This window comes from Ziziphus jujuba, chromosome 10 (genome assembly GCF_031755915.1).
Source record: "Ziziphus jujuba cultivar Dongzao chromosome 10, ASM3175591v1".
Classification (NCBI taxonomy): domain Eukaryota; kingdom Viridiplantae; phylum Streptophyta; class Magnoliopsida; order Rosales; family Rhamnaceae; genus Ziziphus; species Ziziphus jujuba.
In genome coordinates, this window is record NC_083388.1 from 8,388,043 (window position 1) to 8,403,375 (window position 15,333).

General features: G+C 33.8%; 1 protein-coding gene across 1 annotated transcript; it reads right to left on the minus strand.

Annotated features, from left to right (window-relative positions):
- Window positions 1-5,979: 5,979 nt before the first annotated feature.
- On the minus strand, window positions 5,980-10,300 carry LOC107406312 (putative F-box protein At4g17565). Its single transcript, XM_060812105.1, has 2 exons — window positions 9,110-10,300; window positions 5,980-6,099 (listed from the first exon to the last, which is right to left on the minus strand). Exons 1-2 carry the CDS (start codon window positions 10,298-10,300, stop codon window positions 5,980-5,982), a joined length of 1,311 nt encoding a protein of 436 aa, XP_060668088.1.
- Between the last annotated feature and the right edge of the window lie 5,033 nt (window positions 10,301-15,333).

Below are 15,333 nucleotides of genomic sequence, written 5' to 3' on the forward strand. Positions count from 1 at the left end.
TTTAAAGGATATTGACAGCTATGCATTCCGAACTTTATCAGGATTGATACATTGCACCCTAAACTATTTTTCCTGGCATTATGCACCCCAAACTTGTATTTCCCTTGCACCATTGGTTCTTTTGTCAAAAATACTTAACGGAATGACCACGTGCTGCGCACGTGATCATCAAGCGAGAGTAGATCAGGTCATTTTACTATTTTCAGCTTAGAAATTAAGGCATAAAAAATGGAGTTTTAGCCCCAATTGTGAAATGGATGAGTTAAGTTGCAGAAAGTTACAGAAAGTTCCAGAAAGGTGACAAAGGGACTGTAGGACTCGAGAAGGTTGACGAAGTAGCTCAAGCTGCAGAAGAAAGCACCTCGTGGAGACACTGCAACTCAAGCTGCAGCAAATGAATGAATTTTCATTGAAGAATATTAACAAACAAAGAAATTGATGGAGGAAATTTTCTGCCACTGTGGAATGCCAGCCGTGGAAAGAACTTCATGGACTAACATTAACCCAAGAAGGAGATTTCATGGGTGTCCAAAATATAATGTATATTTTACGCATTTATGAAAAATATTTAAAAATTTTGTGAACATTTTTTTAAATATATGTAAAAGAAAACAGAGAGAAAAAACAAAGATCATATTTTTATATTCTAAAGATATTGCATCTTTGATATTGTTGAGTGAAATGTTGATTTAAGATCATTATGCAGTAGGAAATTTGGTTTCTTAATTCCATTGCTTCTAATTATTTCTTAATTTTTTTGGCTTATGTTTGCAGAAAAATGTGAGAAAAGGATGTGGATTCTTCCAATGGTATGATCCACCAATGTGTCAGCATTCAACAAGGGTTATACTTGGACTATTAAGAGATATTACAAAGTTGGAGGAACATAAGGTCAGACTAAAGAAAATAATTTGTGTTGGATTTATTGTATATGTATTGTTGGTGTATAGAATGAAGACAAATGAAGAATGTAATAGCTGCCAATATCCCTAATGATATATGTAATAGAGTTGATGAAGACGATAGCATGCTTATATCAACTTTGTAAATAAAATGAGATAGCTGCCAATATCCCTAATGTTAGTATGCTTGTATCAACTTTGTATGTAGTGTATATATATATATATAATTAGCAGCTTCTATGAATGTTTTCTTGTATTTATTCAACCCTATGATTATGTTTACCAGCTTGTATTTACTAGCTTATTGATAGTTTTAGTTTGTTTGTCCATTTTATAAATATAATCTGGCTAAAGAATTTGTATTGAATAATACAACAAAATTTATCAAGGCATGTAGTGATAAATACATCGTAAAATATATGTCCAAATATTTAAATACATGATAACCTTTTTACAAATCCAAAATACATGTATACAATACCATTATGCCCAATTCATGGCACCACGCATATAAACTACCCTAAATAGGACATAAACAACAATGGTCATATAGTAGTCACAAAAGGTCAACCTCACAACTCAACAACATATACCACCCTAGATAGTCATATAGTAGCTACATTTTACAAGATAGATAAAAATCAAGTTGTATTAACAAGACAAATAAACAGCCATTTGTTGTCTTAGGTGGTCTCTTAACCTACATGCACAAAGTAGAACTCATTAAGTTGTGCTTCTTCTGCTCTTTGTGTTCCTCATTATCTCAGATGGGGCTACTAAGCTACTTGATGCCTGAAATGAATATAAACATATAAATTGACAAGATAATGTCATTACTGATATTAAGATTAATGAATTGAAAATAATTACCTGGAACTTGGATGTGCTTCTGGATACCCTGCACAACTTCATACTACGCCCTTGCTGCCCACATTTACTACATGTCATGATGACCCCTTTTTTCCCCAACTTCTTTATGGTACCATGTTGTTGCTCGTCTGGATCTCTTCTTCTTACCTTTCTTGGCCTACCTGGTTGTTTTCTAAACATTAGTGGGTGCAAATGGGGTATTCCAGCATTAGGCCACAAATCTGGACCACTCATTGAATTGACAATGGGATTGTAAGTTTTAAGATATGTATTTTTTTTTGTACCAATGATGTACAAACGATTCAGGTTCTATATTTCTACTAAAAATAGCTGAAATTGCATGGGAACAAGGTATGCCTGTTTACATATAGGAGCATGTGTATGCCTTTAAATCAACAACATATTAACTGCCAAAGGCAAGTGTAACCTAAAATTTCATCTTACCAACCCATACTGCTATACATTGCGTACTATCAGCCTTCAAAGACTCTAGCTTCTTGAAAATTCTTGGTCCAACCTCTCCATTCCACTTGGCAATTACCTCATGTTTGAATGTCATTCTTCTCATGATCTTATACCTAATCTCCTCCAACAAAGTTAAAATAGGCTTATCCCTTGCCCCTACTATTGATCCATTGAATGCCTCACACAGGTTGCTCAAAAGGATATCACATTTTGGTCAAGCGCCAAAATGTGATCTATACCAATATCTATAAGGTTTTTCATTCGGCCACTTAAATGCATCAAGTGACAATTCCTTTAGCTTTTCCATCTCAATTTGAAAATGTGCCACTGTTTCTGCCTTGGCAGCAAACCACAACCTTTGCTTCAAAGCTAAACCTTTGAATGTGAGGGAAAAATTATTGTACAAGTGTTTAACACAGTGTCCGTGTTCAGATTCAAGTAGTAACTCCTCCAACGTATTAACCAAGTCCTTCTGTTTATCAGAAATGAATGTCATCCCATGAGAGTTCCTTATCTCAAGATCTTCAATCAAAATTCAAGAAACCAACTCTAGGTGTCCTTATTCTTTGATTCTGCCAATGCGTATACAATTGGAAACATTGCATTGTCACCATCAATGCCAACCGCTGCCAGTAATTAACCTTGATGGTGACCTTTTATATGGCAACCATCAAGGCCAACTACTGGCCTACATCTTTCTTTATACCCTTGTTTGTAGGCTCCCAGGCATATATAAATCCTCTAAAACTTGCTTACATTATCTTCGAACTCACTTTTTATCACCACAGTACTATTTGGGTTAGTTTTCCTCAACTCCACATAGCAGTTCTATACTCTGTGGTATTGCTCTTCGACAGTCCCTTGTATAGCAGTAAGAGCCTTTCTTCTTACACTGTAATACTGCCATTCCCTCACCTCCGTATTACACTGTTCCTTCACAGTTGTTAAGAAAGGGTTTAATTTCTAGTTGGGATCAGTTTTGAAGTTATTTATAAACCTCTTAGCTAACCAAGTAGATGTGACATTTGAATTCCTAAACAACTTAGCACATTTGTCTATATGTACATTATTTAATGTTTTAATCTGAAAGGTCATTTTATCTTTCAACATTGAAGCATACACAAACCACTCACATCTGAGGTTTAAACACACAGCTCTAACTTTATCACTGTAATTCTTCTTAAACTTTATTGGCTTCTGTTCAATGATTGCATACTCCCTAACTGCTTTTCTAAAGTCATCTACACAACTAAACAACATGCCAACCTCAAACTTAGGATCTCTCATATCTATTTGAGAATTAAACTTAGGAAAATGTCTATTAATGTCTTCTTCATCACTAGATGGTCTGCTCATCAATACATCATCATCATACTCATGATCAGAGTCAATGTAGACTTCATCAGTGGAAGTAGTGGGATTTCTAGTAGATTGAACACCTGCAAACTCAACATTACTGTCTATATTATCCCTAAACATAACCTCGTTATCTGACAACTCATAATCAAATTGCTGAAAATCTGAATCATCACCTTCACTAACATGATTACTCTCTTCACCTCCACTAACATGATCATGTTGTGGTTGGGCCTCATTGCCACCAACATTGCCCTGATCACTCTCTTCATCTCCACTCACATACATGTCAAAATTAGGCCAATCATTGCCACCAACATTGCCCTAATCACTCTCTTGACCTCCACTAACATGCAGGTTAAAATCAGAAATATCATTTTCTATTTGGAGAGGGGTATCTAAACCTGAGTCTTGGGATTGGTGTGGATCAGTTTAGGGTTCAAGTTGTTGGGTGCCTATTTCCTCCTCCCAATTGTGAGGTTCATTGGTCAAAAACCCCAAAGCCACTTGCTAAATGAAATATACTTCCATAACTCTACTATTAGGCACAATATTGCATATGTTTACCACATCCTGATCTCCTGGTATCCTAACCAAACTATCATTTATGTTCTTCTTAGGAATCTAATAGAAGTAAGCATATTGATCTTTGATCCCAATTAGCTTTGCAAACTTATCAAAGCTAGAGTAACACATAGTGTCGGTATGGCAGTAGTCTAAAAAATCAACACTCCCTCCTAAGTACATTGTCTTACCCATTCTATCAAACAAGTCACCACCATGGTGAGCTTTTAGGGTAAAGTACCTTGACCCAGCAGCTGCAATCATATATTACAACACAAACAAATAAATAAAAAGAAATGCAGTGACATAGATGCTAGACAAGAAAACATAGTTGTAAACAACTACATTACTACTAATCATATTATTTGGCATATTGCTTAAAGTTAAAGCATTAATAATTAATTCAGGCATATTACACATACACCAACCACAATGCAGTTAACATCATTTTTTTAATTCAATTTACACACATACAAATACAAACTTCCTAAAATAACTTAGACCTAGGATCACATCCCACCCAGAAAAATCCATATTTGGGACCACGCCTCACCCACAAACCTAACAACAAGTCAATTTAATACATAACGTGTGTCTGTGGTGGGGAACAAGGTTTTTACTAAAGATGGGATATAGAACCCAGAACTAACACAATCCTCTGTCATTTTCACTTTTCAAACCATAAAAATGAAAATTTCAAAGCATAAAACCTGCATCCCAAACAAAGATGCCAAAAAACCTTACAACCCAAACAAGAAGCATAGAATTTAAAATTTTAAAGCTACTTATGATATTTGGGGATTTCATTCTACACATTCTACATCTGCCAACTTTGCTTCTGAGATAAGCTCAGCTACTTCAATTTTTGTTCGCGTAAAACTACTCTCAAAATTCTGTTCACGTTGCTCAAATTTCTTTCACCAAACTCTTAACTCTAATCAAATGCAACTCAATCAGATCATTCGATGAATCCCTAAGATGATTTTCCCGCCCAAAAATTCCTATATGAGGACAATGGTCTCTAATCCCTAATCACATACACGAGAAGCACGTGATGAGGACAGTAAAATGACCTGATCTAACCTCGCTTGATGATCACATGCGCAGCACGTGGTCATTCCGTTAAGCATTTTTGACAAAAGAACCAACAATGCAAGGGAGATAAGAGTTTAGGGTGCATAATACTAGGAAAAATAGTTTATGGTGCAATGTACCAACCCCGATAAAGTTTGGGGTGTATAGCTACCAATATCCCTTCATTTAATGCTTCATTGTATACATATTTTGGAATTTAACTATAACATGTGTTTCCAGTCAACCAACTATAATATTTATAGTGTGGGAGATATTTTGGGAGTAAATCCTACCAACAACACAGTGGCCAAAAAGAATTTTTGCTGATGACATACTCATTGATTCCAAATTAAAAGAATCATAACCAAAACACATTGGAAACATTAACAAATTTCCATTACAATTTTGTATCATATAAGATAGATGTAGCATGCAAATAGAAAAAATTACAAACTGTTCTTTCTGTTGCATTATTCTTATCCTCTATAAAGGGAGTTGTAGATTGTCAATGCGATCCATATTCCGCATAAAAAATATCTGGAGGATTATGATATTTCTTTGTGATAGCAAAGAAAGTCTTTTGGTTGGCCATACACATAATTAGCAATTAGTCACACTGGCCGTTGCTACTCCTCAAAAAAGACTGCGCTTATACTTTTTTATTGTGAACTAATCTCAAGATCAAAAATGGAATTCAAAGCCACCTCCTGGAAAGCCTCCACCTCCAAATCCACTAGGAAAGCCTCCATCAAATGTAAGCATGAACTGTTAAAGGGTTAAAAGCACCACCATCACCGTCACCCATACCCATATCTTCAAGGTCTTCTCCTCTATCGTATCTAGTGCGCTTTTCTCCATCACTAAGAACCTGTAAAGGATCATAACATAGTGTCAAAAATGTCAATGGAGTTAAAGATCAAAAGCTAACAAAGATAGAAGATTGAATATAAAAGTTGCACCATTTTTAGACCTCATATGCAATAGCAATTTCCCTGAATTAGGCCTCAACTTCTTCTCTGTTATCTATATTCTTATCTGGCTGCCACCGCAAAGCCAGCTTCTTATATGCCTGCTTAATATCAAAAATAGATGCAGCCTTTGAAACTCCCAAGATCAGTCTTTGCGTTTGGTCATCTCCAAAGCTTTCTCAACTCTTAGTATTGCTTCCCAAATATGCATAACCTGCAGAATTGACAGGGTTTTACTCTTTTCAATTAACTAAGACCAACAGCTAGGTACGTACACATGATTAATAAAATAAACTTTGCATACAGTTCTGTAAAGTGGAACATCAATTTGGAAGCACAACTATTTTCTACTAACATGTAGAAGGTGTGAGGTCAATAGATTCTGTTGTGTCCACAAATATTTTCTACAAACTTGTAGAAGGTAATGTTTGGAGTTGACTAGAATGATTCACCATAACATTCCTCCCAATCACTAAAAACATATCAATAATACCGCCTCAATCATACAGGACAAGTTTGAGGATCGAAACTGGAAGAAAAAACGGTCAAACAGTCTCTGAACACACCCTCATGGCAATATAATTATAATTAGGACTCTCTATAAAGATAACAACACCGAAATCGAAAAACAAATAAAAACAAGCTCCTGACTTTATATTATATCGAATAATCTCAAACACGCCATAGAATCGCAAAAAGCAAACCAAATTTTCAACAATCGAACTTGGATTTTAGCCAAAAAGGCACCAGCACTCAAACCCAAAAATAGCCTCCGAATTTAGAATGCACCAGAAATAGATTTTTTTATCCAATAAAACAAAAATACCCAAACTTTCAACTCGTTAAGTCCTTCAAGAATAGAACACCAATCACAACACACCCACCCAAAAAATTCTTCCCTCCCAAAAAAATAAATAAATAAATAAATAATCCCCTACTTTAGATTCCAACTTATCCCAAAATTAATCAACAAAAAACAAAAACCACACCCTATAGATGTTTTAAAAAGACCCCAAAAACCAATCAAAAACAAATCCCAGAAACCAATCAAATCAAAAAATCAAAGGAAAAATGAAGCAAACAAACCTAGCATTTTATCAAAGAGACCAAGCGAAACAGCGAGCATAAGCATCTACTTCCGCCATGCAACACCACCCACGAGCTTCTTATGCAAATCCACATCCTCCTTCTTCACAATACCCTAATTCCGAACCATCAAATTGAACAGGTTTGTATGGAATTTTAGTGACCTGAGAGATGAAATGGGGCTGTTTGGCAAAAAGGCAATTAAGTGAAGAAAACTTCATGAATGAGAAGAGGTGAGCCAGCTTTGCGGGAAGGGTGATGAAGGAGAAGAGAAAAGCTGGGTGAAGAAAAGAAAGAATAAAAAAAAAAAAAAGTAAAAATATTTAATTTTGATGTAAGGGTATTTTAGAATTATTAAAAAATGAAAGGGTAAAACAAAAAAGATGAAGGAAAGGATATATTTCGTTATAGCCTTGCCCACGAGGGCAAAGGGCCAAATTCCCCTTAGAAAATTCAAAACGAACAGCATTGTTGTTTTGGGCATGAAGTTGTCGTGAAGTACTTTTTTGTTTTTGCGTGGAACGTCATGGAGTCACTCGTAGCTACTGAGAGAGAGGTCTTCCCTTTTATATTCTTTTGTCTTCACATTATTAATTCCAAGCTAGTTCATGTGTTTTATATAGATGATTATGGCCAGGTTCTTTAGAATTAATATTAATAAATAATCATAATAAAATTTATAGGTAGCATGAAATTTTAAATAACTCATTAAAAATTTTACTTTTAAAATTTGATAAAAGAAATATTAGAGTTAAATACTTCCAATTAAAATTTGTCACAAGTATACAAATTGGATAGCCATCAAAGGCATCATGAATCATTATTTTAGAGTAATTACCAAATTAATTCTAACATTAAGGAACTTAGGATTGCCTTTATAATTTGTTTTGATTGAAAACATATTGCAAAGTAATATATTAAAAAAAAATATTATTTACCACCGCTAGTAAATAATTTTCGATGAAAATCTACGTATCAAACAATAATTTAAATAAATAATATTAAAACATTTACTTTTAAAATTTTAATATAAAAATTAATAAAATTAAATATCAAAATTAAAATTTAATACAGAAGTGCTAATTGTCTACCGTAATAATAAATAGTAAGACTCATTTAAAAATCCCTGCAGAAACGGTTTCAGTTTAGTTAAAAAAATAAGAAAAACAACAACAACACAAAACAATAACAACTTGCATATATAGCAGCTACTAGCTAGCTACAATAGTAAACTAAAAATTAAGCATCTATATTTCTTTGTGTTGTTGTTTAATAATGCCTCTGGTTCCGATTAGCAGAATAATAATCAAAATTTCAAAATTTCTCTAAAGTTCTCAAAAATTTTAAAATTTCAAAACTTAATGACTTCCGCTTTAATTTGCTTTAAAGAATGTTTCAAATGGTATCAGCAAGAATCCAATCAAACATGGCAAGCGGGAAAAAGGAAACGATGTCCCATTATGAAGTTTCTTGGCAGATAAAATTAAGTCATTAACTGGAGAAGTTAGAAAAACTTATAATTTAAAAGGAAAAATTGCAGCATTACTTCACATAACTCATAAAAATTATAATTAAAGACACTACTAGCAAAATCTGGAAGAGTGTATGCCAATGACAAAAATAATTTTGAAATAAAAAAAATAAAAATAAAAATAAAAATAAATTGATTTATTAATTTATTAAAAAAACACTAAATTTACACCCTGACAGTAATTGCCAAAAATTTATCAATGATAATTTAATAAAGTAAATTAAAGCACATAAAAAAGTCCCTCTATTCTCCTAATTAATAATATACAAATTAAATCACCAAAAACTAGGAACAATCCAAAAGGGTGTGAAGCATCTCTCATCTGTTAAATGATCAATATTAAATTTGATGTCAGGCCTGAGAGATTTTTTATCAAAGTTATACACTCCAACTTTACCAACATCACGAAAATATTGATCACCATCAGCGAACAAATCAAATGGAAACCGATAGGTGATGTATAATGAATTTTGCTCCCATTCTGGAAAGTCTCGAGCACACAGTGATAACAACTTGTTTCCACCTAAAAACAGAGTTTGACCCTTCAAAGATTTCACTTTTTCCCATCTTCTGGCACAATAATTCAGCTTGTATATAAAATATTCATCTTTGTAGTCTGGATGATTATCATCATCATGATTGGTAGTAATCCGAAGCACATACAAGATGTCGCCTAATGATTCTGCCAAATACAATCTAGCAAACTCTGGCAACTTGGTAGGGTGTATAATTCTTGTAATTTTCTTGGGAAAATCACGGTGAAGATCCCAAACTTCGACGCAACCATGACCACGCTCATAGTGCTCCAATGCATAGAGCATACTGTCGTGGTATATCATATCACAATATAATCTCGGGTCGTTACAAAAATCAGTCCATGTATTATTAATATTATTATTCTTATTATCATTATCATGGTCTCCAATGTGGCTGTAGAATGCAAGTATTCCATCACAATATATAATTATGATTGTAAAGCTTTTAGTACAACTACTAGATGGATCCGACAAGAGGATGGCTTTAGTAACAGGAACGTACTCACTGCCGCCGAGATCTTCGGTGGATGGGAGTTCGATTTGAGCTCCTGAAAAGGGATTGAGAAGACATGCATTGCAATTTTCATCAAAAATTATGAGCCACCCGAATGAAGATCCAACACATCGAGGTTTATGATAGTGATCACCAAGCCTTTGGAACACGTTCTTTACCTTGTAATGCTTTTGCTCTGCGAAATTAAACAAGTAGGTATAGCTGTCGTTTTGTCCAGTAGGAAGCATCAGCCATGGAGATTGATTATCAGAATTATTAGAAGACCAATGGGTAGAAATATACGAGTTCGTAGCTGCATACCAAGATAAACAAACACCTTTGAAGCGGATGACATCCACGGACGGCAACTTGGTCATCATTAATTCAATGATTTCGTTTGGAAGATCCAACCAGTTTGGTTGTAATTCTGCTCGTAAACATCTCTTGGTGGCCATTGTTAATCTCCAAAATTCTTGAGTTTCTATAACTAATGATGGCAGCAAAGCTATACCTGTTTATATATATACGTATACATATCGAAGTTTTTTTCGATCAACGGAATTTGAATTAGGGTTTATTATGTTTCTTAAAAGATGTTAGGCCTAAGCCCAAATAACCCAAAAGATTTGGGTTTAAACCTTGAAATCTCCTTTGTCCTTTTAGCATTGTAGGTGGAGGTGTCGCCTGAATGATTCCTGAGGCCCAATGAGCCAGATCCAAGTGTTAAAATTTGGGTCTCCTAGATTGGAAAGCCTTCTCCTCCCCCAACTCTTGCTCTTTTGAGGTAAAGGTTCAGAGAGTGCAGTTCATGGCAGTTCATGGCACATCTCGGACCTGCAACTTAGCCAGCTACTTTGTCTCTTTCAATGATCTGCCCAAGGATTCATCAAAATTGTCCACTCTTGATTCGAGGGCTCTGAATTGATTTGGACAGGTTAGATAGTTTATCAAAAGTGAGAAATATGGTAAAATGGAAAAAAGGACATTTATTAGCATAATCCAACAATAAAATTAAAAAATAATAATAATAATAAAAGAACTGCCAGTTGGAGGAGTTAATTATGAATAATTGTTACATATATATATATATACATTATTTTCAGCGTTAGTATATGTATACATGTATAAAAAAGAAACCTTTACTATTCAATATATTAATTTATAAAAAGAAAAAGAAAACTGCAACACATTCAAGAGAAAAAAAAAAAATGCAACACATTAAAGAGAAGAATTAGAAAATAGAAAAAAAAAAAGTGAAATCTAAATTTAGTTGTCATAAAATCTAATTTTGTATTTTGGCATATATTAACTTAAAATTTAAAACTAATTAATTGGGTGTAAAAGATATTCATCTTGGATTTTAACTTAATTACCAGAAAATACATAAATTTGTTCATTTAATCTATTATCAATTTAAGTTAGGAAGACTGTTTCTTTTTCTTTTTTTAATTGAAAATAATTTACGCTTAGAATAAAAGCATATTACATAAATCTTTAAAAGTAAATAATAATTTTTAAAAGTATAGTTAATTGTTTATTGTGTTTAGTTTGATATTTTTATTTTATTGGTGCAACCTATATATATATATATATATACTATCTTTAAACCTCCGCACATATTGGCTCCGAGAAAAACTTCCTTGTTCTTTATAGTATCAAATTTAGTCTCCAAGAAAACCATACTCTCTTTCAAGAACAATGTTAAAGAATATTGACAAAAACGAGAGCCGCGAGATACGGAAAGCAAGGCATGCAGTCACGCGCATTGTTAAATCCTACATGCCAAATGTTACTGATCGCCAGAAGTCTCGTGCTTTGAAGGGGATCGTCCGTAATATTACAGATGATTCCGTTGTGGACAAAAAGCAAGCGGTGGAAAACCTGCTCGGCGTTGTCCTGACAATGGAGCAGTACACGGAACTCTTCGACGCTGCTCAACCATTGAAAAGAGCTGGGCCTATGGAGGAGGAACCTGGGTCTCCCGAGGAGGCGAGCACAGAAGCTCATGAAGGCAGCGATTAAAGCTCTGCTTCTTCTTTCTTTCTCCTTCTTTTTCATTTTTCTTTTCTTCTTCGGGTCAGTCATCACTCATCAGTGTTCTTGGAACATTTTCATATTTTCTTTATGTCTGGTTTGGTCTAGCCAAGTGTGCATCTTTGACCTTGTGTGCATCTTAGGCATTTCAATGTACTTGTGTTTCCTTTATTTTCGGATTATTAGTCAAAGCAAGTTCATGGTTTTATGTATTATTTAATTTATGATCATGGTTTTTTTTTTTTTTTTTTTAATTGTAAGAATTTTACCCTTACAAGTTAGGTAGCCTTCAAAGGCATTCCCAGCATTCGGAAATAAACGCTATCGTTTTAGGCATAGAGTCGTCGTCGTCAACGTCACTTAGAGCTACTGAGAGAGAGGTCTTTCCTTGTTTTACAATCTTTTATCTTCGGATTATTCAAGGCTAGTCCATGGCTTTATGTATACATGATTATGGCCGGGTTCTTTAGAATTAACCTAAGAATTTTAACCTTACAAATCAAAGGCATTCTTAGCCTTTAAATCCAGCATTAATTATGGATCTTTTAAACATTAGACCAGCTAGTTACTAATAATACTAACATTAAAGATCTCAAGATTACGTTTGTAGTGTGTTTTGGTTGGAACATATTGCAATATTGTACCATATTAAAATCTCTTTGGAAACTGTTCCAGGTTAGTAAAAAAGAGAAAAAACTTGCATATATAGCTAGCTACAATTATAAAAAACATCTATATTTATATATACATATATATATTTCCTTTATTGCTGTTTAATAATGTATTTCTGTATTGTTGTTTAAAATGCCTCTACTTGGTTCTAATTAACAGAATAAAGTTGAAATTTTCAAAATTTGATTAAAATTTTCACTACTGCTGTTTTCAACTTGCTTAAAAGAATGTTCCAAATGGTATATATCAGCTAGCTAGTAACAATCCATTCAAACATGGCCTGCAGGAAAAAAGAAATGAGGTCCCATTGTGAAGTGGTGGTGGTATATAAATTCAAAAAGAATGTGACATCAGTAACAGGAAGAGCAAAAGTATAATAAAAACACTTTGGCGAAAAAAGTATTATAAAAACAAAAACGATTCTTTATCAATATATGGTTTTCTTCTTCCTATATGAGGCAGTATATATCAACAGAAAATTGGCGATGATTCTTGGAAAAATAAAATGGTAAGGGTTACCATCAGAAACATTGAACTCAGAACTTGGAAACTGCTTTTCATTAAAATCTCCATGGCATGAGGTTCTAATTTTATACTATTTACTTTAATATATATATATGTACGTATCTGGTTAATTTATTATATGCAAGCTGTGGATTTGGGGTATTACATGTGGAGGTGCAGTGTTACTTGGTGACAATGAAAGTTACTTTGCAGCTGACTAGTATCACTTGGAGAAAAATTAAAGCAACAATGAACGGTACCGATATACAATGGAGCAAAATTCTCCTCTAAGATTTAAAGATGTAAATTAAGTAATTGAGGTAGTTTCGCCATTAGGCACACGTACGTCAGTTAATGATCATAGAAATCTCTCACACATTAAACAAATTTATTAATTCAAAAGAGCTGATAATTTGTGACACATATGCATCAGTCTTGAAAATGAAGAACCCATCTAATTATTATTATTTTTTTAACCAAAAAAAATAAAAATAAAAATCTTATAAGTGTTTTTTTCAGTGGTTGGATTATTTGTTTCATCTGATCAAATCATGATTCAACATTCAAGACTTTTTCTAAGCTGGAAAGAGAAGAAATTAATTTAAGCTGCGGAAATCTCTAATCTGTCTCTTCAATTGGAAAAAGGGTGGGTGGGTTTTATTTACAGTACTGCTACAACTGAAAATGAAAATGGAAGAAGAAATCCTTCCAACTCGAGTACGTAGACAGTGGTAGTAATAATAGTAAAATAGTAAATATCGATGTGATAAGGTCGTAGGTAAGCCTGAAGGTGAAAATGAATACTAGTACTGTTCATAGTATCACTTTTACAAGTTGTGCATTGCACGGTGCAGACAGTAATGATGAAGGATTGTTGGGGTGGGAAGTTGGGAAGGAGGGGTCTGGTCCCTAGTCTTGATCTATTCCTTAACATAAATAAATAAATAAATAGAGCACCATGAGAATTGCAATGCATTCATTCTAACTAATAGGTTCATTTTCACCAGAATTGGATAGTTTAAATCAAAGGCATTACCAGCCTCTAAATCCAGCACTATGGAGCTTTTCAACATTATACTATCTAATTAGGAATAATTCTAACATTAACGATTTAAAGATTATCTTTGTAGTATGTTTTGATTGGAACATATTGCAATATTGTACCATATTAAAATCTCTTTGGAAACTGTTCCAAGTTAGTAAAAAAGAGAAAAACTTGCATATGTAGCTAGCTATAATAGGAAATAGCATCTATATACATTTCTTGTATTGCTGTTTAATAATGTATTTCTGGCATCGTTTGTTAATAATGCCTCTACTTGGTTCTAATTAGCAGAATAAAATTGAAGTTTTCAAAATTTGCTGAACTTTTCATTACTTGTGTTTTAATTTGCTTAAAAGAATGTTTCAAATGGTATATACCAGCTAGCCAGTAACAATCCATTCAAAAATGACCTGCAGGAAATGAGGTCGCATTATGAAGTGTTGCTGGCAGATAAATACGAAAAGAAATAAATTCAAATTAATTAAATAATATTAATAATAATATTATTATTTAAAATAATAATAAAATAATATGATTTTACACATGGTTGACATGTGGCTTCTCAACATGGTGGCACATGGTCACCTTCATTAAGTCACACGTGGCACATTGTTACGCGTTTAAAAATAATATTAAAAAAATACTGTGTTTGAAAAACTCTACAGGTCCATAACTTCCAAACCACATGTCCAAATCGGACGTGCCGCTAGTCTACGGACTCGTATCGACGAACACTTTACAACCATGCATGAGTCAAAGCTGAACTTTGCATGAATAAAAAGTCAACTCCGGCACCCCTTGGATAGTTTGGACCTCAACTTGTTTTGCTCATAACTTTCAAACTGTAGCTCCGTTTTCAACGTGCTACTAGTCTACGAACTTGTGCCAACGTGTACTTCGTAACGGTACCTCAGTCAACCTAGAATTCCAAGTGGGTCAAAAAGTCAACTTTTGACCCCTTGGGTCAACGGTCAACAGTCAACCTCGGTCAACGTGCAAAAATTCCGACGTGGTTCGAGACGGGGTGTTACATGTAGCGTTGTAAATCAATTTTAACAAAGTGATTTCATCATATTGTGGTACATGTCTCATAACCAAATTGTGGCTCCTTGGTTTATTTGGATATTGGACAGTACACAATTTGAGCCTTTTGATTATTTCTCAAATGCATCTAGCTAATTAACTAATATTCCCTGCACCTCATTACATCCAATGATGTGCTATAGTTTTTGC